The 24,515-nt window shown below is 34.5% G+C and overlaps 3 protein-coding genes across 3 annotated transcripts; 2 read left to right on the top strand and 1 right to left on the bottom strand.

The window, feature by feature from the left end:
* Positions 1–3,149: 3,149 nt before the first annotated feature.
* LOC131654976 (universal stress protein PHOS32-like) lies at positions 3,150–4,957 on the top strand. Its single transcript, XM_058924893.1, has 5 exons — positions 3,150–3,588; positions 3,889–3,968; positions 4,276–4,394; positions 4,510–4,586; positions 4,741–4,957. The coding sequence occupies exons 1-5, from the start codon at positions 3,354–3,356 to the stop codon at positions 4,764–4,766; spliced, it is 537 nt and encodes a 178-aa protein (XP_058780876.1). The 5' UTR covers positions 3,150–3,353; the 3' UTR covers positions 4,767–4,957.
* A 7,209-nt stretch (positions 4,958–12,166) lies between these two features.
* On the top strand, positions 12,167–13,729 carry LOC131654975 (uncharacterized). The gene is made up of 6 exons (XM_058924892.1): positions 12,167–12,621; positions 12,725–12,916; positions 13,003–13,113; positions 13,213–13,294; positions 13,384–13,479; positions 13,565–13,729. The coding sequence occupies exons 1-6, from the start codon at positions 12,509–12,511 to the stop codon at positions 13,661–13,663; spliced, it is 693 nt and encodes a 230-aa protein (XP_058780875.1). The 5' UTR covers positions 12,167–12,508; the 3' UTR covers positions 13,664–13,729.
* A 6,659-nt stretch (positions 13,730–20,388) lies between these two features.
* Positions 20,389–23,544, bottom strand: LOC131660394 (transcription factor BHLH089-like). Its single transcript, XM_058929640.1, has 7 exons — positions 23,062–23,544; positions 22,705–22,956; positions 22,440–22,574; positions 22,240–22,311; positions 21,707–21,925; positions 21,288–21,396; positions 20,389–20,588 (listed from the first exon to the last, which is right to left on the bottom strand). Exons 1-7 carry the CDS (start codon positions 23,383–23,385, stop codon positions 20,548–20,550), a joined length of 1,152 nt encoding a protein of 383 aa, XP_058785623.1. The 5' UTR covers positions 23,386–23,544; the 3' UTR covers positions 20,389–20,547.
* Positions 23,545–24,515: the final 971 nt, after the last annotated feature.

The raw sequence follows: 24,515 nt of genomic DNA, 5'->3' as shown, positions 1-24,515 counted from the left end.
AGAAATTTCTGTATAAGTATCACATATATTATTAAAATTGATATTAAATATCATGTAATATATGTTCATAAAAAGAAAATGGACCCGAAGATCCATTCTTTAGACGTCTAAAGTTAATTATATGATTGATACTTATGAGATCATCAATTCTAAATTATATATTTGAAACACCCAAAGTATGACATTAAGATATTTATTCGCATTAAGCCAACAGTATACTATATCTTAGTCCTCCCTAATTTATTCTTATACTTCTCATCTAAGTGAATATTTGGATGTGTTGTGTATCTTCCAATTGCTCCAATATAATACATTAAGATGAGTCACGAAAGAATATTGGAAAAATATAATTAATATGACTCTCAATTTTGAGGATATATTTTGAGAAAATAATCAAATACTTGATTGCAGCCCAGTAGGCTGATTATCACTTGATAAATTAATTTTCCCAATATTAGGGGGGGGGATTAAGCAGCTGAAATCATGAACAAGAAGTTCAAATGAACAACTAAAATCATGAACAAGAAGTTCAAATGAACAATTTAAAATAAATTGTTGTCTTGATCCTCGTACAAATCAATATGAACCAAAAGTTCAAAATATTATTCATTTGCAAAGTTTATGAAATAAATTATCAGCTGATAATACTCCACTCAAAGTTGATTCTCCTATTGGATAATATAATATTGCAAATGAGTTGTTGATGCGCCTGAAGCGTGGTATGAAAGTCGGTTCCAATGTTAAAAGTCCTCTACTAAGAAAAGAAACTAAAAATGACCCAAGTGAGGATATGAAAATGCTAAAAGCACTTTGATCTAATTTAATTTTCAGTTCCAGAAGAACAAATCAAGTACTTGAAATATGAAATAAAGAGATCTCGATAAATTATGTCATGGATGAAATGGAATGGAACCGAAATTGAGATAACTAAATAAAGTCAATATTGACAATGTCTTTGTATACAATATAGCGCTAAAAGTGATCAATGATAACGAGGATCATGAGTCAAAGTCTATTAAAGATTGTAGACTAAGTGAGAATTGGCCAAAATAAATATATTCAATTGAAGAAGAATTAAACTCACTTTACAAGTGACTCACTTTTGGACCTGTAGTCTGAACACCTCAAGGTGTGAAACTAATTGGATATAAATGAGTTTTTGTGAAAAAGAAAAATAAGAATGATATGAAGTCTGATTTATTGCTCAATGATTTTCACAAAGACCTAAGATAGATTTTGATAAAAACATATTCACCTGTAGTGGATTCAATCAATTTTTGATTAATTAGTCTTGTAACACATGAAGGACTTAATTTGAACATGATGGATGTAATGACATCTTATTTATATGGTTCACTTAATAGTGACATTTATGTGAAACTCCCTGAAGGGTTCAATATACCAGAGGCACGTAGTTGTGGATCTCGAGAAAACTACTACATAAAATTGAACAAGTCTCTCTATGGGCTGAAAGAATCTGGATGCATGTGGTATAATCGCCTCAGTGAATATTTACTAAATGACGAATATACTAATAACTCAATTTGTCCTTGTATTTTCATAAAATGGTGTAGAAAAGTATTTGCAATAATAGTTGTCTATGTGGATGACATTAGTATTATTGAAACTCCTGAAGAGCTTCCAAAAGCTACAAATTGTTTAAATAAAGATTTTGAGATGAAGGACCTAGAAAAGACAAAATATGTCTAGGTTTCTAAATTGAGCATGTGGACAAAAGAATATTTGTACATCAAAAGGCTATATAGAAAAGTGTTGAAATGATTCTATATGAACAAATGTCACATGTTTCCTACTCCAATATGGTTGTTAGATCATTAGATGTGGAGAAAGATCTTTTTAGGCCTCGAGAAAAGGATAAAAATTGCTTGGTCCAGAAGTACCATATCTTAGTGCAATTGGAGTACTAATGCACCTTGATAAATATACACATCATGATATATCATTTGCGGTCAATCTATAAGTAAGATAGAATTATTCACCTATACGAAGAAATTGGAAAGCGGTCAAACATATACTTCGTTATCTTAGAGATGCAGGTTACTTGTCAGATTCTCACAATGGTAGATCAGAAAGAGGTTATTTATTTACATGTGATGGTACAACCATTTCATGGAGATCTATGAAACAAATCATGGAAACAACTTCATAAAATCCTGCATAACTATTATCACTACATGAAGTCACTTCGAAGAAGACATTTTAAGCAACGACTACAAAGAATATCGTCTCACATGTAAATGTCTGCGTGAGGGGGAGAAATACATATGTTTTGCACTCTTTTTTCCTTCACCGTGGTTTTGTCCCATTGGGTTTTCCTGGTAAGGTTTTTAACGAGGCAATTCACATTCAAGGGATATTGTACTCTTTTTCCTTCACTAGAATTTTTCCCACTGGGTTTTCTCTAGTAAGGTTTTAACGAGGCATATCCTCAATGGACATCCAAGGGGGAGTGTTATGAATAAATATTGTGGATGTCCATATACATTCTTATCTTTCATCTTCATATTCCTTATTAAGTGGTATAGTAAGGTTATGATTTTTCATCTTCTTAATGTCCTATAAATAGATACCACTTTGCAATGTAAAGAGAACTACTTGAAAGATGATAATACAATATTACATTTTCTCTACTCTTTCTCTCCTTCATCTCTCCTTCATCTCTATATTGTTTTGGTTAATTTTATAACACTAAGAATGTAATAAAAATACTAAATAATTATTAGATTAATAAGCAAATTCATAGTCAAAGTTTGAACTCAAAAACTCTAAATAAAAATAAATGTGTTTTGCCATTTTTGAGAAATAAATTAAAAGATGGCACATAATAATGTGATACAAAATAAAATTGAATTGTAAATTTAATGATGAGCCGTTTCTGATTTAATATATTATAGATAGATATATAATACTGAAAGAAAAAATTGCCCCACATGTCAAATTGTCAATATAAAACAGGCTAACCTTTTGTTTCTATAACACATTAAATTACACGCGGCTGATTTGCTCAGATTTTCTTTTGGCGAATAGAGTACATTCAATGTATACAAGGAGAAACGAAACTTGGTGGAAAAAATAAGCCTACAAAACGCAACTTAAGATAAACTATAAAATAATAAAAATCAACACTTGTTGAACATGGTGTGACCAATGAACATTGAACGGGTATAAGTTTTCAATTTGTACACGACAATTTAAAAACAAAATCATAGAAAAGAAAAACTGCCACCAACCTAAAAATAAGACTTTCTTGTTCAAAAAGCAATTCTATTCGACTACTTCTGAAAAAGGCAGAGCAAATAGCTCATAATCCAAATTGTGAAGATTGTTAATTGATGGAGACGGTGATGGAAGATGTAGAAGAATACAATTATAGAGAAGTGAAGCTTCCATCGTTGATCCCATTAGTACCTGAACCAGAGCTTGAAAGAGAAACAGGAGAAAGAAGAAGAGGAAGAGATATAGTTATAGCTATAGATCATGGTCCAAACAGTAAACATGCTTTTGATTGGGCACTTATTCATCTATGTAGACTTGCTGATACCATCCACCTAGTTCATGTTGTTTCTGGTTCGTTTCTTTACTTTCTTATCCAAGGTTTTAAAAAACAGTCTGGGACTCCGAAAACTGTCGCGACAAAATAGTATTAGCAGATGCTGATTTATTCCCCGTTATATTAAAGAATTAATTGTGGTTAATTCGCACAGGGACGAGTACAATTAGTATCGGTGACACTTTACCGATTGAAATCTCGGTCACTATCTTTTTATTAACCTTTCTTACCTTGTTTTTATTTATTTTTTCAGTTAAAAATAATTGAAATTTGTGGTTTTATGAATATGTTTGTTTTGTTGATGAAATATTTTGCAGATGTGAAGAATCAGATTGTGTATGACTTGACCCAGGGGCTGATGGAGAAATTAGCTGTTGAGGCTTTTGAAGTTGCAATGGTTAGTAACCCTTTTTTCTTACCTCTATTTATGAAGTTGTTTGGAATAATAAATTTGACAAATAAAATTGGATAGAGCTAGATTTATTTAATTTGACAAAATAGTCTAGATTGTATTTTAAAAATTGTGAGTAGTATTAAAGATTTGATTAACTATTTTCTCCAAAGAAATTGATAGTTCCCCTATACCATTTGCTGATGATATTTGGTACTTTATTGATGATCAACTATTATTACTCCATTTCTAGCAATTGATATTATTTGATTCTTCTTAAACCTAAATGATTATTATGGTGTGATGAAAACAGGTAAAAACAGTAGCTCGGATTGTGCAAGGTGAACCAGGAAAAGTAATTTGCAATGAAGCAGAGAGAACTAAACCTGCAGCTGTCGTTCTTGGCACCCGAGGAAGAAGTTTGTTTCAAAGGTATTTGTGCATTTCCATTTCATTTCTTTGTTTCTCTCTATCATTCTCTAAATCCGTCAATTATCCATTATTACGAATCATAATTGATATGTTTCTGGTTTGTTTTTTCCTTCAGTGTGCTACAAGGAAGTGTTGGTGAGTACTGCTTTCACCATTGTAAAGCAGCACCTGTTGTAATTGTTCCCGGAAAAGGTGACCAGTTATCTCCTTAATATTCTGTTTTACTAATAAAGGCGTGTGACACACTGACACTTGTGATTATTTATCGGTGTCGTGGCTGATGTCTGATTGTCTGCATCATATAAAATTTAGAATATTGAATGAGTTTTGTTTCTTTTATTGACAGATCTTGGTGATGCATCAATAGTCTAATGAATTTAGGTTGTGTTATGTATAAATCTTCATTGTTTTGTAATTGTAATGATGTATCTAACATCATATGTTGTGGTTTGTTTTTTACTCACTTTTCCATTTGAAAATTCGTCGGAATTTTACTTGTTTTTGTAAGTAATTGTAAAATATTCATTTCATGAATGTAACTATTGAATGGCTTTCTATAAAAACGTTGTGGTTTTTAATTCTGTGACTATGGATTTTGTTTTATGAACATGTAGAAGGTAAGTGCTTTTATGTTTGGAAACTTAGCAATACTCTTCCTAGTGCTCTGTTTTGCTTTTCTTTGTTTTAAATGATTTTCTTTTTTTTTTTGTGGGTAAATTCTTTGATTCCCCTAACTTTTGATTGGGCATCCCTGATAAATAAATTTAAAATTTTAATTTATTTAAAAAATAAAATAAAAATATAACGTGATACTAAATATCAATTTTTTATTATATAAAAATATTGATATTCAACTAAATTCAAGAGTGAGTATAAATGTGTTGACATAATTTTTTTACACTTTCTCTATGCCACAAACTATTAGTAAAGGAGTGGAATAAGATTTATTTAGACAATAAAAACAATTAGTTAGTCTAATTAATTAATTAATTAATTAACTAATAAGGAGTGGAATAAGATTTATATAGACAATAAAAACAATTAATTAGTCTATAATTAATTAATTAATTAACTAATATTACCTTACATCTAATAAAATCAATAGGCTCAATCAAGATTCTAGAATAGATACCACATTTTTGGTGAAGTATGTTCTTTTTACACATGCAATCAAATAAATCTTAAAGAAAATAATTTCAAAACACAATAATAATTATTAAAAAATTAAATAACAAAACCATTAAACTTTTAAATAGGAAAACTTCTCTCAATTTAAGAGAATAAAAATTAGAGGACTTTATCTTGTAAATCTATCACTACTTAAAAAACTTTATAACAATATTAGCGAATAACAATATTGTTGGGTTTGAGGTACTTTTTATGTGGAAAAATGTTCAAATATAAATATAATTAGTTTATTTGTCTCATTTATTCAAATGGAGAAAATTAATTTATGATTAAGAGATAGAGAAAAAATAAGAATTCAAAAAAGAGAAAAAAAAAGGAGAGAAATCTATTCTCATTTTTCTGTGACCAGTTTCACTAAATCGACGATTCCAGATTCGTTAACTGTCAGATCTAACTTTTGACCATTCGTATCTTCAAAATGAGGTCTAAGCTGAGAGATATCTGCTTCGCACTAAAGCTGCATATAGGGGTAATTTTTCAACTTCTTGATTCTTATTTGTAAGCTAGTTTGTTTTGTAATTTGCGGTTGTTAGCATTAGTTTGTGAATCACTTTAAGACCCTCTTATACCCTTATTTGATTATAGTAAAGATATTCCTTTGGTCTGTACTACTCGTGGTTTTTATTCTCATGTCGAAGGGGTTTTCCACGTTAAAACATCAGTGTTCTTTTGTGCCTTTATTTGTTCTATTTTTTTGTCATATATTAGTTGTTGATTCTCAAGGTTCCTACAAGTTTGGGGAATTTTATATGCGCTACATATCAAGTACTCACCAACACTCAGTCTCTGCCTTACTCAAGTGGTTTTGACCCTCATGCTGATACCATTTACTCTATAATACCTCCTCAAAATCAAAATTCCTACTCACCTCCTCTAACTATACAACCAGATGATGGGTCTGTTTTTACTTAAAACTCTTTTGCACTGTTCTCCTCTCCTTAAAAGGCTGACTCCACCTTTGAAAACACTCTGAATGATTTTCTAGGGCATGCTCCCATTTATAACACATGAATCACCTTCCAAATTCACTACTCATGGACCTTCCATTCATGAACCTTTTGGGTCCCTTAATTCCTCACATTTCAAGAATACCTCTGAAAATCAAGTCAATCCTACTTTTCATCCTTTCAAGTCTGAAAATCAAACCATTGCTAGCTCTTCTCAAGACAACCTCCCAGCTATCCTAAAGACTATCGTCAACATTGGTCGTCAAAACCAAGCCTTCTTTGACTGAAAATCGTTTGTATTCATGCCAACAACTTTTCCTTTCATTCCTCCACCTGAGATTCCGGCTTATGAGTTTCCTTTTCTGCAAACCTCCACCCGAGATTCCGGCTTTTGAGTTTCCTTTTCTGCAAACCTCCACCAACACCTCTGTTACTGAAGATTGATTACTCATATTCCTTCCCTCTTCTTGTTGTTGGATGCCAAAAGGGGGAGTGTTAATTAAGTTTATATATTTCTGTTTTTCTTAAGCTTAAATATTCTTATCTTTTGCTAGTTATATGTTGTGTACTCTTGGTAGTTATACCAAGTATTTGTTTTTTATTTTCTTCTTTACCTATTTACCATGTAAACCTGCTATTTAATGGACAAAGAAATTAGGAACGTTTGTATTAGATTTTTAGTCTCAACCAAGCATCATGTTCCAAAAAATTTCCTTAAAAGAAACATCTAGTCAGGGGGAGTATAATATAAAAATATTAGTCTTCGAAAATATAAATTGTCTTCTTTGCAGGGGGAGTTGTTATAAAAACAAAATCTATGTTATATTTGTCATCCTCTAAAAGGGGGAGAATGTTGAAAGATCTCTTAGTTTTGAGGAAAACAAATTTTTTATCTAACACATTCTACAAGTTTATGTTTGATATCTTAAACAGGTTATTCAAAATCATTTGATTCAAGATATTAAGTCTCACATAAGATTTTGTTTATATATGCTAAAATAAGAGTAATTCAATGCATTTTGAGTAGAGTGTGAAAACATCCAAGATGTTTCACTACTCAGAGTAAAGGAAACACATGGATCTTCCTCTTACAAACAAATTCAAACATGTTGAGTTTTTCATCACATTCTCTGTTTTATCTCCTCAAAGGACAAGTCTCATGAAGTCTCAAAGGACAATTCTCATAAAGCACCCTCAACGGTTCCTTCTCAAAATGGCTATAAAAACTCTTTCACACCATATTACAAAGATCATAAAAAACTGTGAAGAAAATATCAATCACACTAAAAATCTTGATCAATCTCATTTCAACTTAAGTTAAGAAGTACCTTTCAAAGAGAAATTTCTCACAGTCAAGTAGTGAGTAAACAATCTGTCAAACAATTACATTCTTTATATCCTCAAGTGATATAAAACCTTGAAAGAAAAAGTGTAATCAAATCTAAAGTGAAGAAAACTTTAGTGAGTGTAAAATCCTTTTGAGGCTTAGTAAAAGTTGTCACATATATCCTTCTTAAGGATAGAGCGTGAGGAATAGAAAAATCTCACTATGTGTGAGGATTGGACTAACCAAATTGGTGAACCCGGATAAAGTATTGTGTGTTATTGTCTTTACTATTTTTACTTACTTGACAATACTATTTCTAATCACTCAAAATTGTTTTTAAAAAAGGGGTCACTATTCATACCCCCCCTCTTTCTAGTGACATTTCTTGTTCCAACGGGGGGCTCGCCCTTGGGATATATGACATGTATAATACTCTAATCTCATGTAAGTTATATGAGAAGTAGTCGTACCACGACTCCTTGAGAAATAGATAGTCAATAATCTCCTCTAAGGGTTTCCTAAACCCGAGGCCCAAAAGGCTTTATAAATACTTCTCCTCCAATGGGGGAAAGAGAGGTCCTAACTCATACATATCACACCTTACGTATTCTTATCCTAAAGCATCACACTTATAGATAGAGTCTCTCGCCTCACGTGAGCATATCCTCTAAACCACCGTAGACACCAACATATAGGGCTTATCGCAGCCGTTAGTGAACTCTAACCACCATACATCATAATATACCTACTAATACCTTTGAGTACCCCTGTCCTTATAGGGGTAACATTCATACTTGTACTTTTTACATGTACAATAGCATTCAACAATAAACGAGCTGTTGTAATTTATTACAAATGTGTTCTAAAATGACAAAGTGGTGAAAATGAGTAAATGCTAATAAATGCATGTAATAAAGTCCCACATTGGAAGATTCACTCATTTTCAAAGTCTTTATAAAGAGTTAATAACATTAACTCAACAAAAGGACAAAAGAGGATAAAGTGCCATATTGACAAATGTGGTGGTCCCAAGCATTATGCCACTTGTCCCAATCCTACAACCATTCGCCGGTGTCGCCACCGGCGACACCGGCTCCGGGTCCGGGTCCGGGTCCGGAGCGTGGGCGTAGAGGCGCTAGTGGCGGCTTGTAGACGGCACTTGAGCACTTAGGCACGTCGCATCGGAGCGATTGGGCTATTCGCGGCGTTAATGAGGCGGCTCCGGCGGGCGATGCTCGGCCTTCGGACGGGTGTTACTTTTTGCTCAGTGTACGTGATTTGAATTTTGAATCGGAAAGGTGGCAACTGTTCACGAAATCATGCAGAAATGAAACCATGCAAATGGTGCATGAATCAGTACAAGTGCAACAGTCATAACTTTTGAAAATATATTATTTCATTAAGGGTCGCAACCTTTGAAACTGATATTTTCATGGCCTATAAAAGGATGATTCCGCATTCAGAAAACACATCACAAAATCCGAAAATCCTCTGAATAATTCCATATCGTTCTTCGCTGCATTCGAGTTTTCGCCTGTCTTGCGCAAACTCGATAAGGTTGAATTATCCTGGGTATTCCTACATCAAAACTCTAAGACATTCGGGAGTGCTTGAAATACTTTAAGGAAAGTGATACCATTCACGATTCCAGCCTCGGTCCTCTCGATTGAAACACTTAATTCCCAACAATCTTAAAGTCACTACGCCAAAATTAAGCTGTAGCAGCGCAGCTACTAAAGCGCTTTTAGCAAAAAGCGTTCTCGTAGGGTTCGCTAAAAACAAAATTAATAAAAAAGGGAAAATGATGAAAAAAAGCGCTCTGGTAGGGGGGGTATGAGAGCGCTTTTAAAAAGCGCTCTGGTAGGGGGTGTATGAGAGCGCTTTTAAAAAGCGCTTTGGTAAGGGGGGGTATGAGAGCGCTTTTAAAAAGCGCTTTGGTAAGGGGGGTCTGTTAAAGCGCTTTTCAAAGCGCTGCTATAGAGGGGTTTAATGAGAGCGCTTTTTAGTCAAAAGCGCTGGTATAGACCAGGCTATGAGAGCGCTTTTCAGAAGCGCTTTAGTAGCCTTTATTACTAAAAATTAAAAACAAAAACACGCTTCTCACCGGTTACTGTTTCTCACTTTCTCTCTTTCGTTTTCTGTTCACTGCAACCGAAAAACCCTCACTGTATCATCCTCCATCGCCCTTCCGTCCACCACCATCAGTGCCAGCCACCACCGTCGGCGTCCCTCCGTCAGTCGTTCTCTCCTCCGTCGGCGTCCCTCCGTCACTCGTTTTCTCCACCGCCGGTTAGTTTAGTTTAGTTTATATTTCCATTAGTTTATATTTTCATATTAAGATTGGGAATGATTTATGGGTTTAGTTTTAAGGGTTTCAATTTGAGAATGAAGCATATTACATGTTTGATTAAATGTCTTTAGAGTGTATTGTCTTTAGAGTGTTTTTCATTGAATATTTTCTTTTGTTCTGTTTTGTTGATGCTAACTCTAACTTATCCAAAGCTTTACTCTACAATGTGATTGTACAATCAAGAACATCCGATTCTAATCCTGTTATTGTTCATTGTATATACATGGTGAAAAACAATTCTCTATTATTTAGATAGATATAAGTCATCTTTTGCATTGTTGTGCTTGGAATACTCACTGTTGAATCTAGCCTGTGATTCTTGAAGGTTTTGTAGAATGTAAGGTAGCTAGCTATATATGGATTCATGTTGTTTCTAGCCTGAAGATTCTTGAAAGTAGAAAATAATTTTTTACCCAAATTCAACATTGAAGAAAAATTTCCTTGATTTGTGTGGCAGTATTTTACAGTTATAAAGCTGAATTAATACTTTGTTTTATCTACTTAACATTATATTTGTATCCAACAAGAATAAGGCTTGCTTGTTTTCATGACCATAATGGTAAGAATAAGCCTTTCATTTGGGTTTTTTCTGCTATTAAATTGATTAGGATTGTCATTTTTATAAAATATCTTATTTGGATTTTATTGCCTCATTTTCATTGTTGGTATAAATTTAGTCTTTTGGCTATGGTTGAGTTTACTTTCTTTCATCTTAAACTTGTTTGAAGTGAATTTTGAGAGCCAATTTATACGTATATCATGGCTGTCCGGGATGTTGGTTTAGGGATTTAGAACTTGTTTTGAACCCAATTTCTCATGGTACAATGTGACTTCTTGCATCTTGTTTCATTTTTGGTTTGAAAATTGTGTTAGTTTGTGAGTTTACTTGAATTTGAATGAATTTGACATAATGATACAATGCTGATTTTTTTAAGCTATGGATTATGACCTAATTTTTATACTCTTCAATTAAGTTTTTTATTTTATATTTTTTAGGAATATCTTTGCTAGATAGGGGTTACTTGTGAAGAGTGAAAGTTTGATCTCATTCAAGAAGTTGCTTTCTACTATACAGGTAATTAATTGCTTTCCATTGACACAATTTCTAGTGTTGTCAATGTTATAGATTTGTGACTTATTCTTTTTGTATTGATGCTCTTACATAAATATCTTGTAACTTTTATGATATTTGTATTTAACTGCATCGTGTGTGTGTGTTTAATTTCACAGTTACTTTGAAGTCTCTGGTTTCTACTTGTACAACGCCGATTCAAACCTACCATCTCCCACATCAAGTCTAACTCAGGTTACTATCCCTTTCTTCTTGCTTATAGTTTGTTATTTTCTGCTTATAGTTTATTGTTTATGGTTCTATTTAATATCAATTTAGTGTCTCTCAACCAATTTTTTGGTTTGTGGACTTATATTACCTTGAAATAAGGTAATGTCTTCTTTAAGAAATCGGGTATTCTGATTAGGTATTCTGATTAGGTATTCTATTATGATGATAGCTATTTATTATCTTGACAGAATTCCTTAGTACCTGATAGAGAAACCAAGAAGCATTTGTTTAGCTTAATTAAGACATGGATAAGACATGGATGAATTCAAACCGATTGTCGAAAGAGTACGAGAAAGAGGTATGGGAATTCGTTGAGTTTGTGGTTGCGCACTCCAAAGACCCGCTTCGAATGCCGTGTCCTTGCTTGGGTTGCTGTTATGGGGGTAAGTTTGACGGGAATAAGTTGGCATCCCATTTACTACGGTTTGGAATTGATAGAAGTTATACATGTTGGACAATGCACGGTGAGAAAAGTAACGGGAATGCTGAGTCGAGTTGTAATAGGAAGTATGCTTCAACCGACGATTGCACAGACACATACGATTGCGATCGAGTTGAAGAGATTGCAGAAGCGCTTGAAGAAGATCTTGCGGATTGTCCCAAAATGTTTGAGAGGTTGGTAAGCGATGCAGAGAAACCGTTGTATGATGGTTGTTCAAAATTCACAAGATTGTCTGCGGTGTTAAAGTTGTACAACTTAAAGGCGGACAATGGATGGTCGGATAAAAGTTTCACAGAGTTATTAGCCCTTACGAAAGATATGCTACCAGAGGATAATGTTCTTCCCAATCGAACGTATGAAGCCAAAAAGATGTTGTCCTCTATTGGCATGAGCTATGATAAGATACATGCATGTCCAAACGATTGCGTTTTGTTTCGAAACGAGTATGCAGCGTTGAATGAGTGTCCTAAATGTGGTGCCCCTCGATATAAGAAAAAGTTGTCTCCTGCTAAAGTCTTATGGATGAAAGTGTCTTCGGTGTTGAATTCAAGTCACTTATTACAATTGATGACTTGGAGGAGATTTTTAGGCATGATCAACTAGGCGTCAGTAACATGCACTCATACATCCGGTAATATTCACTCATCCGATATATTATTTAATTAGTCCCACAATATAATTTATTTACACATTTCAATGAAAATAATCTAATGTTTATTATGTTTTTATTTAAGGTTGTTGTATGACAGAGTGTTGCGCGGGAATCCATTGTCTAACAGATTCCGTTTCGTGTCTTCCGCCCATTGCAGCGGAATGGCAATTGCTTCGGAACCGGAATCAGTTAGACAGCGCTTAGTCGATAGATTCATGTCCACCGGCAATACAGAAAGTCTGCATCTTTGGGCGTATAATACCCGACCAGTAGGGTTAGTTTCTCATTCTTTGTTCATCTAATCTCTGTTTCTTTTGTGTATAGCAAAATTTTCATATAACCTATTGTTTTAATTTATAGAGCACACTGGTTGCTGCTTGCTATCAACCCTATAAGGGAAGTCGTGTATTATCTGAATTCGGTAAATGGTGAATGGACCAATTATCCGGCTATGAAGGACATCGTTGATTTGTAAGTGGGATCGTTCTAAATATATATTCGTGAATATTTATATATTTACTTATTTGTGGGATTGATCTAAACATATGCTTTTATATATTTGTTAATTAGATCAATACAAGTGTTCCGAAGTCAACGGGACGCACAGGTATCCCGGACTAAATCTAACAACATTACTTGGATCCAAGTGCAGGTACATTATTTTTCACAATTTTGCTTATAATATTTATGCTACTTGATAAAACAAGACAACTATAGAATCTTATTTGTTTTTCTATGTAGTGTCCGCAACAGCGAAACAGTTACGATTGCGGATACTTTGTATTGAGGTTTATGAAAGAAATCCTTCAGGCGAATCAATTAGAGATTCCGCTCACGGTATGAATTTATAACTTAAGATAATTTCATATAATTTATTACATTTAACTAAATATATCATTCATATTATGTTTTTGTTTTGTAGTACCTTGACGAATTCCGTGCTGCTGGGTACCCGAGACTTAAGTTGGAAGAAATAAAAGAGGATTTGTGTCAATTTTATATTAAGCAATTTTTCATGTAGGATTTGTGTCGATTTGAACTATAATATTATTGATGTTGTAATGATGTATATATATAATTTTGGATATTATAATGGTATTATATTAGTATATATATTGTCTTACTGATGGCTGAAATAATATCGTCGAAAATAAATTACAGGTCGAAAATATTACAGGTTGAAAACATATTACAGGTCGAAAACATTACAGGTCGACTGGGAGGATTAAATTACAGGCTGCACATTAAAATACCTCATTTAGCAACGACAGCGCTTTTAAAAAGCGCTCTTAAAGGTCCACCTACTAAAGCGCTTCTTAGTAAAAGCGCTTCTTAGTAAAAGCGCTGCCAAAGATTAATAAAAAAGCATAAAAAAAAAACGCAACATACGAAAGCGCTTTTGGAAAAGCGCTCTTATAGGGGGGGCTATAAGAGCGCTTTTTCCAGAAAAAGCGCTCTCATAGGGGGGGCTATCAGAGCGCTTTGCTGGAAAAAGCGCTCTTAAAGGGGGGTCTACCAGAGCGCTTTTTCCAGGAAAGCGCTCTTATAGGGGGGGCCTACCAGTGCACTTTTTCCAGAAAAGCGCTCTTATAGGGGGGGTCTACTTGAGCGCTTTTAGAAGCGCTTTCGTTACCTACGCCAGCGCCAGCTTTTACAGCGCTTTAAAAGCCCAAAAAAGCGTTGTCTTAGGGCTTCCGTGTTGTAGTGAGTATATCAAACCATGGCCACCGACGCTTCTGTTTTAAGCATCAAACTCATGAACCAGGATCTTGTGAAACTAGATCGCTTTGATGGAACAAAATATACCCGTTGGCAAGACAAAATGACTTTTCTCCTGACTACTCTGAAAATTCAATATGTCTTGGATCCTGACTTGGAGGAAATTCCAGAACCGACTGCAGATGACATCGATGAAATAAAAAAGGAGAGAAAGAAACATAAGAAAGATGAATTTCTATGCCGTGGACACATTCTGAACACATTATCCGATCGTCTCTATGATCTCTACACTGATACCGCATCTGCAAAGGAAATCTGGAAGGCACTTGAATTCAAATTTAAAGCCGAAGAAGAAGGTACGAAAAAGTTCTTAATATCTAAATACTTTGACTTTAAAATGTTGGATTCCAAGTCTATTCTTGCACAAGTACACGAGTTACAAGTTCTCGTGAATAAAATAAAGGTCGTAAAAATTGATGTCCCTGAAGCTTTCCAAGTCGGTGCAATCATAGCAAAATTGCCACCTTCATGGAAAGGATACAGAAAGAAATTGCTGCATAGTTTTGAGGATCTCTCGTTGGAGAAACTTCAGAAACACCTTCGAATCGAGGAAGAAACGAAGAATCGTGAAAAGACCGAGTCCGCTGGATTTGCAAAGGCAAATACTGTTGCTGCAAAGGGAAAGAAAAAGTATGATGGCACAAAAAACCATCTTGGTCTAAAGAAAGATCATAACAGGTTCAAAAACTCTGGCGGACAAAAGGGTACTAAGAATGGATGCTATGCATGTGGCAAACCCGGACATTATGCTCGAGATTGCAGGCACAACAGGCCCAAAACCAAGGTTAATGCTGTTCATGCCAATGACGATATAATCGCTACTGTAAGCGAAATTATGGCCATCAAAGGAAAAGTCCAAGGATGGTGGTATGACACATGTGCAACTGTACATGTGTCTTATGATAAAGCGGCATTCAAAACCTATACCGAAGTCAATGATGGACAGGAAGTGCAAATGGGCAATGAAGGCCGATCAAGAGTCGTTGGAACAGGATCCGTCGAACTCAACTTCACCTCTGGAAAGAAAGTCACGATCTTGTCAATGTTCTTCATGTTCCCGACATGAATAGAAACCTTGTTAGTGGGGACTTGTTGGGAAAACCGAGCAAGTTAATATTGACCCGTAATGGTATATTTGTAGGAAAAGGATATTCTGCTGAAGGAATGATCAAACTATGTACTACTGATAATATTATTAATGAAATTTCTAATTCTGCTTATATGCTTGAATCTATTTCATTATGGCACTCTAGATTAGCACATATTGGTATTAGTACTATGAATAGACTAATTAAATCTGGATTGATATCATGTAACATTCATGATTTCGGAAAATGCGAAATATGTGTTAAGTCTAAAATGATTAAGAAACCTTTCAAAAATGTTGAAAGAAAAACAAATGTTCTTGATCTTGTGCACTCTGACTTGTGTGAATTCAATGGAATGTTAACCCGTGGGAGAAATCGTTATTTTATAACATTTATTGATGATTGTTCTAGATTCACACATGTATACCTCTTAATGCATAAAGACGATGCCTTTAATGCTTTCAAAACATATAAAGGGGAAGTCAAAAATCAATTAAGTACTACCATAAAAGTACTTAGAAGTGATAGAGGCGGTGAATACTTCTCGGCAGAATTTGATGCATATTGTGAATAATATGGCATAATACATGAATGTTCTGCGCCTCGCACACCACAACAAAATGGCATGGCCGAAAGAAAAAATAGAACATATCAAGAAATGATTAATGCTATGTTAATGCATTCAGAGTTGCCAATTAATTTGTGGGGTGAAGCATTATTATCCGCATGTCACATAATGAATAGAATTCCATTAAAAACAACTGGAATTTCTCCATATGAAAAATGGAAAGGAAGATCACCAAATATTGATTATTTTAGAGTGTGGGGGTGTGTGGCATATTACAAAAATATGGATCCCAAAAGAACAAAATTAGGTCCTCGAGGGATCAGACGTGCTTTCATAGGATATGCACAAAATAGCAAAGCATATAGACTTCTAAATTTAGAGTCTAATGTAATTGTCGAATCTAGAGATGTGGAATTCTTTGAAAATCTTATCACAAAGAATAAGGAACCAGAGAATCCCACGATCAAAGAATCTTGTGACAATGATTCGACGCGGATTGTTGAAACACAACCCGAACCAAGAAGAGGCAAAAGGGGACGTAGGAATAAGGGTCTAGGACCAGATGAAATCGATTCTCAACTTATTTCCGTTTATCTAGTTGAAGGAAATAACAAGAATGATGTTCATAAAATTTCTATTATTCTTCAAATTGAAGATGATCCTAAAACATATAAAGAAGCAATGACTTCTAGAGACGCTTCTTTTTGGAAGGATGCTATCCAAGATGAAATGGATTCAATTATGTTAAACCACACTTGGGAACTAGTTGATCTTCCGAAGGGATCAAGACCCATTGGATGCAAATGGGTGTTTAGGAAGAAGTATCACAGCAATGGTACATTAAACACCTACAAGGCCAGACTAGTTGCAAAAGGATTTAGACAAAAGGAAGGTATCGATTATTTTGATGCATATGCACCAGTAGCAAAAACTACGACGATTAGAATATTGTTTGCACTAGCTTCCTTGAACAACCTTATTGTACATCAAATGGACGTTAAAACAGCATTCCTAAATGGCGATCTCGACGAGGAAATTTATATGGAGCAACCAGAAGGCTACATACTTCATGGAAATGAATAAAAGGTATGTAAACTTGTCAAATCTTTATACGGTTTAAAACAGGCACCAAAACAATGGCATCAAAAATTTGACACTGCCATACTTTCAAATGGGTTCATTCCAAACTCTTATGACAAATGCTTGTACACAAAGGTGTGTGGAAATGCTATAATATTTATATGTCTATATGTTGATGACATGTTGATTATTAGCAATGAAATGAATGGAATTTTAGAAACAAAAGGTTTTCTAAATGCCACATTCAAGATGAAAGATCTTGGATTAGTTGACACCATACTAGGGATCAAAGTAAAACGAAATAGTGGGGGTTATGAACTTAATCAAACACATTATATTGAAAAAATGTTGGAAAAGTTCAAACACCTTAACTTCAAGGAAGTTAACACTCCGTTCGATCCTAGTGTCAAACTTCAAAAGAACAATGGTAGATCCATGGCACAATTGGAAAATGCAAGTGCAATTGGATGTCTAATGTACTTGATGCAATGTACTAGACCAGACATAGCATTTGCAGTTAGTAAAATGAGTAGATTTACTAGCAATCCAAATGATGAACATTGGAAGGCAATAGCAAGGATTTTTGGATATTTGTCAAAGACTAAAAACCTTGGCCTTCATTATGGTAAGTTTCCTGCCATACTAGAAGGATATACCGACGCAAATTGGATATCAAGTGTTGGAGATTATAAATCTACAACTGGATGGATATTCACATTAGCTGGAGGTGCGATTTCTTGGAAGAGCAAGAAACAAACATGCATTACTCTCTCAACCATGGAATCAGAGTTTGTGGCTCTTGCATCTGCTGGACAAGAAGCAGAATGGTTGAGGGATCTCTTATTAGAGGTTCCATTAGCTAAAGACAATGTTTTAAAGGTGTTGATACATTGTGATAGTCAAGCCACCCTGGCTAGAGCATTCAGTGAAGTATACAATGGAAAGTCTAGACACATAGGTCTTAGACACTCTCTCGTGAGAAAAATGATAAAGGATGGGATTATTTCACTGACATATATACAAACAAGCTATAATTTGGCTGATCCTTTTACTAAACCACTGGCCAGAGATTTAGTAAAGTCTACCTCGAAAGGTATGGGATTGAAACTCCTTAAATAAGGGTTCCGACAATGATAGCAACCCAATCTGAAGTTAATACATCTTAACCTAAGATTCAATAGGTAACAACAAGTCGTTGATTTGTAAGTTGGTGCAACATTTTGTGATAATGTTGACTATTACATAATTGAGGGTTGAGTTTTAAAGAAACTCTTAATGAAGTTCTATATCGAGGATATGTATCTAAAGAGATACTAATAAAACTTCACCTATATGAATTTCGAGATGGTGCCGTCTCAAAGTGAGAGTTGGAGTTTCTCTCATGAAAAATTCATGAAAACAGGAAAAGCACATGGCCATAAATAGTGCTAGGCGAGACATGTAGGCGAAGAAACCTTAAAAGTGTGTGTATAAGCAATGCCGGTCTGATCACATGGAATAATGGTTCAAAGCATAGCTACCTAACGTTCCGATTAGACTTTGCGTTGTCTTTACTAAGGTTAAGTTCAAATCGAAAGATACCTAACTGTATTAACACTTTTATCTTCTATATTCTGGAATTGGATTTGTCATTATTAGAACAAGTGGGGGCTTGTTGTAATTTATTACAAATGTGTTCTAAAATGACAAAGTGGTGAAAATGAGTAAATGCTAATAAATGCATGTAATAAAGTCCCACATTGGAAGATTCACTCATTTTCAAAGTCTTTATAAAGAGTTAATAACATTAACTCAACAAAAGGACAAAAGAGGATAAAGTGTCACATTGACAAATGTGGTGGTCCCAAGCATTATGCCACTTGTCCCAATCCTACAACCACTCGCCGGTGTCGCCGCTCCGACTCCGACTCCGACTCCGGATCCGGGTCCGGGGCGTAGAGGCGCTAGTGGCGGCTTGTAGACGGCAATTGAGTGTACGTGATTTGAATTTTGAATCGGAAAGGTGACAACTGTTCACGAAATCATGCAGAAATGAAACCATGCAAATGGTGCATGAATCAGTACAAGTGCAACAGTCATAACTTTTGAAAATATATTATTTCATTAAGGGTCGCAACCTTTGAAACTGATATTTTCATGGCCTATAAAAGGATGATTCCGCATTCAGAAAACACATCACAAAATCCGAAAATCCTCTGAATAATTCCAGATCGTTCTTCGCTGCATTCGAGTTTTCGCCGGTCTTGCGCAAACTCGATAAGGCTGAATTATCCTGGGTATTCCTGCATCAAAACTCTAAGACATTCGGGAGTGCTTGAAATACTTTAAGGAAAGTGATACCATTCACGATTCCAGCCTCGGTCCTCTCGATTGAAACACTTAATTCCCAACACGAGCTCTATAGACTCATATAAGTGAAAAACATCAATGTTCAATCAAGTTCCATACACTATTTTAAGCATTTCACTCTCATAGGCTTCATGTTTGGAGGATATAGAATGACATAACTGAGCCTCAAACAAGCATGAGCCTATGGTATAAATCTAGACATCGTAGCTCGTTACTCGAGCCCAATTTCGGAGCCTATGGTATAAAATACTCGTGTGTCTTTTCCTTTTCTGGTGCGTGTCCTTTGTTTATACCATTCTTAACATTTGAGAAGTTGGGTAAGGATCTATCCTTCTAAGCATAGACACATGAGTAGATATGATATTTCTAATTGAACTAAATCATAAATATTTTGGAGCACATGAGAGACAAAACACGACTATAATAAATTTTAGATTTGAAAATGTCTGTCCATCCCCCTCCTCTCCACCGCATACTTAGAGCTATGTATTCATCATTCTGTGGCTTACCTTACCTATCACTGTCTTCATCAACTGTCTCTTATTCTGTCCCCAATGGTTTACTTTATGATGGTCCACTATATATCCCAGCCCTCTCCACTCAGCATGTTCATTGTTTTCATTCTCCTTCATACAATTCAATGGATAAGGCTAAGATTTTAAAAAACAGTCCGTTACAGCAAAAACGGTTGTGACAAATAGTATCGGAAAGTATTGCCGATATCATTATTCACCATTTTAATGACGAAAAAAATTGTGGTTAATTCACAATACGACGACCGTACCCAGTATCACAATCACAGTATCTACATGAAAGCCTTATTTTAAAACAGAGTTCATGTTAATTTGTTATATAAAAGAAGGTAACTGAAGTAGACATGTATTAATTAATATGATATTTATTCATATTATGGAGTAGTATTCTGACACTTAACATATATAGGCTATGTACTTTGAAGAGAAAAAAAAAAGAATCTTGATAAGAGACATTTGGAGTAATTAAGCTAATTAATCCAATGAATACAGCCATAGATTCTGTGGTCTACTGCATCTCAATCTTTAGATTGCTAGCTTCAACTAGACCTGCATAAATGCCAAACAACCCTTTAGAATTTATAAAAAGAACTTATTCTACAATATAAATATTTCCATATGTAGTATAGTTTCTATCTCTTAATTTGTTACACAATTCACACATCCCATGAGACTATCCTTTTCCTTGATTTTAAGTGGTCTCTAAAATGTGAGATTGTGAAATGTCAACCAGAAACAAGCCAGTCATAAGTTGTAATCAACTTTAGCTTAAGAAAACGATTGATGCTATTGGTGGTCCTCAAGCCTCAACCTTTTCATCAAGTTGCAGATAAATTACAATTGCAAAAATATATGTCTAATGTCTAACATGTATCATAGTCCGTCAGACATGTATCAGAGTCCGACAAAGACACGACACTGAAACATATATATAATTACATTCGATTTCATTGTACTGCGTCTCGATACAAAACATTAAACTTTTTTTATTGAGTAAAGTAGTGGGAAAGTGGAAACAACAAAACAAAAAAAAACAGCTGTGCAATTGAATGATTAAACAGATCCATTTTAACAAATTCCATTATTGAAAAACAAAAGGTATTGGATATTTTTATGTATGATCAAAATCAATGGGATGTGAAGTCTCTATCATGTATTAAATCCACTCTCTTTTGCCTCACTTTCTACTTTAAAGATACAAAGCTAATTAAAAAGTGAATTTATGACTATACAATATTTTTTAGCTACCTGTGAAAAACTGAGGTTGAGAAGGAAAAGATGTTGTTCTGGCTTGATCAAAATTCATGTTGTATAGGTTAGGGAAATCGCCTTCCCATGTTGTAGGAGGTAGAATTTGCTGCAACAAACACAATTAAGAAAAACATTAATAAAACCAACCTATATTACAACAAAAACAGTAATCAAAGTTTTAAATAATGGTCGCGAAAAGCTTTTGTGATTTCGATCGGTACGGATGTTACGATACTGAGTGTGGTTGTCACGATGTGAATTAACCACTATATCTTTTTCATCATATAAAGAGTGAATACTGATCTCAGTATCGACACCATCCTATACCGTTTTGTCGCAGCCGTTTTTGCAGTAACAGGCTGTTTTTTAAAACTTCGACGGTAATAGAACCATAAATTAACAGAGAGTGAACATACAGGGAAAGAAGAAGAATCAATAAAAGTCTCAGGAATGGGTACAGGGGCGCTTATGCTCCTTTTTAGCCCCATATCTATAGGGTTCATTCCAGCCTCTAATCCACCATAAGAAACAAATTGATGTGGTGAATTGAACTGAAGATATGGATTGGTATTATTCATTTCTGATGAAATTCCCAAGGCTTGAAAAGTTGCATTTGCATCACAAGTTGGAAACACCTGTGTTGAAATCAAATCAAATAGAAGAATATATTAATATCAAAGATATCAAATTCAGCTCTTAGATAAAGGAGTAACATGGTTTTAAATAACAAAAACGGTCGCGACAAAACGGTATTGACAGGTGTCGATACGTATATTGTTAGTCACCGTTTGTATGTTAAAGAACAAATTGAGTTAATTCACGACGAGCAGGATCAGTGTCGCAACATTTATAGACCGAAATTGTGAAAGTCTTTACACAACGCGACCGCGAACGTTATTTAAAACCATGGATGATAATGTAAAAAGTGAGAAATCCTTTCTTATTATACCTCTTTTTCAAACAAATCATCAATGTTGAAATCAAGCCTTGGATTCACAGTAGCTAATTTCATTGACAAAAACTGCAAACCAAATTAACATAAATAAATTTGTTAAGATTGGATCAATGATCAATAGGACAGGCAAATTAAGAATTAATAATGAAATTGACCTAACTATTAACTAATTAATTAACTTTCTAAATAATCACCTCAACTTGTCTTTGAAGAGACTGAACATAATTGATAATTTCATCAAGCATTCCAGCTTTTCCTGTAATTTTGTTGCATCCTGGTACTAAATCTTGCAAATACTTCATTCTCTCACTAATCTTTTCCCTTCTAACCTGCATCAAAATTTATTTCTCAGTGACCTATATATATAATCAAGATCATACAGAAATAACAGGCAAACGGACAACAAACTGCGTTACTAAATCTCAATGTTCTCTTTTAGAAACTAAAATGAGTACTCACTCTTTCGGCTAAGCTATGACTATCGGTGGCTTGTCCGCGACGCGCTCGAACATGAATGTAGTCAAGTTTTTGATTCTCAGAAGCTTTTGAATTTCCCTTTGAGTTTGAAGTACCTTCTCCTGCACAGTTTTCTTTGTTGTTCTTGTTGCTATTTGTATTCTTTTTTGTGCTATGGTACCCTGTGATTTTCGATTCACCGTCTTCAGCACCTAGTTTAATCCTCTTTTCTTTGTTCTCAATTTCACCAACAACCTAAACAACAAGAAACAAATTATATATAATTTCTAGAGTAATTTTATACCAAAATAAAAGACAAACAGACAACAAACTGCGCAAGAGAACAATATTCTTGCACACCTTGAGCTTATGATTATGATGTGCCTTTTCGGATTTCCTCTTCTTAGAACAATTCTCTTTCTCGGTCCTAGAATCAATGAATTTGGCATCGACGAGAACAGGTGGAGAGCTGAAAGTTCTTGAAATTGCAGGTGGAATTTGAAGAGCCACTAAATCTTGAGAATTCTGAACTTGTTGAACAGAAGAAGGAAACATGGCACCATTGAAATAGCCTTGATGTTGTTGTTGCCACTTCATTCTTTCGGTTTGTCTTTCCAGCACTGTTATGTCGGATGAACAACTCTCAGTAGGTAAATTCCCGGAAGCATTCAAACAGTGCAACATGTTGAATTAATCACTTTAATTATTGATTAGTGTTAGTGTATTGCGGTTAATTTTGTTGTTGAAGCTTGTTGTTGAAAGAGAAGATGAAATATATGTAGTGCAGGAAAATGGGAGTAAGAGAAGGAGGATGTGATGATAGATTGAAACGTATTTAAGGTTGAAATGGAAATTAGGTGGGGTATATATAAATTATAAAGTTACATAAATTATTATTATTATTATTATTATATTTAAAGTCAGACTAAAACTCTAAATGATTGAGGAAACACAAAAATTATTAAACTAAAAAATTTAGTTAAATAAAAAGAAACTCTTATTGTATTTTGATCTAGAGAATTAATAAAATGAATTATTAATAAAAGGAATTATTAAAGACAGAAAGAAGTGGTGGAAATTATTAAGAAAGAGAAAAAAAGATTAGATTAGAAGGTGAGTTGATAGTTGATAGAAGAGTGATGTGTTCCTATAACGAGTCTGTGGGCTATAGGGCCCACTATGATATGACTGCCACGTGGTCATGTTCCAATCGCGGCAAAACGGAGACGCCTTAATCTCCGTAATCATTTCACTAATCAACATCATCAAGATTCACTTTTCTCTTACTAATCATAATTAGACTAATTAATTGCATCATCAATTTTAGAAAGATAAAAAAGGAATGGGTGGTAATGGGGCCCGGGAATTATGACAGGAACTTGGTCCAACTTACGTCTTCACTCACATGGGATTCGTCCACGTGGCAACTCTCTGTGCAATACATATGACATGTAAGATGATGACGTGTCATGTGACGTGGAGATATGCGGAATTAGTCTACAGAAAGACACGTGGCGCGTAGGATACACCGCTTTAAAAGAGTGGACGTGAGGGTTACGCGCGGGGATGTATAGTATGGTGCCTTGATAATTAGCAGCTGGAGATTCTTAAACTCTTGCTACTAGCAAGTTGCTAGGCCGTTCCAATTTTGGTAATCTCTTTTCTTCCTTCCTTATTCATTTTTGTTATAGGTTCCTAGGTATAGGTTCCTACATTATATAAACTCTAAAGTATGTCTCTTGTATGGTTAGGAATTGATTTCACTAAATGGTAGTGGAATAGAGATATAGTATTTAATTAAAAAATTTTAGACG

This window comes from Vicia villosa, linkage group LG3, assembly GCF_029867415.1.
Source record: "Vicia villosa cultivar HV-30 ecotype Madison, WI linkage group LG3, Vvil1.0, whole genome shotgun sequence".
Taxonomy (NCBI): domain Eukaryota; kingdom Viridiplantae; phylum Streptophyta; class Magnoliopsida; order Fabales; family Fabaceae; genus Vicia; species Vicia villosa.
Note: the sequence above shows the minus strand (reverse complement) of the source record. Positions and strands in the feature narration are given on the sequence as shown.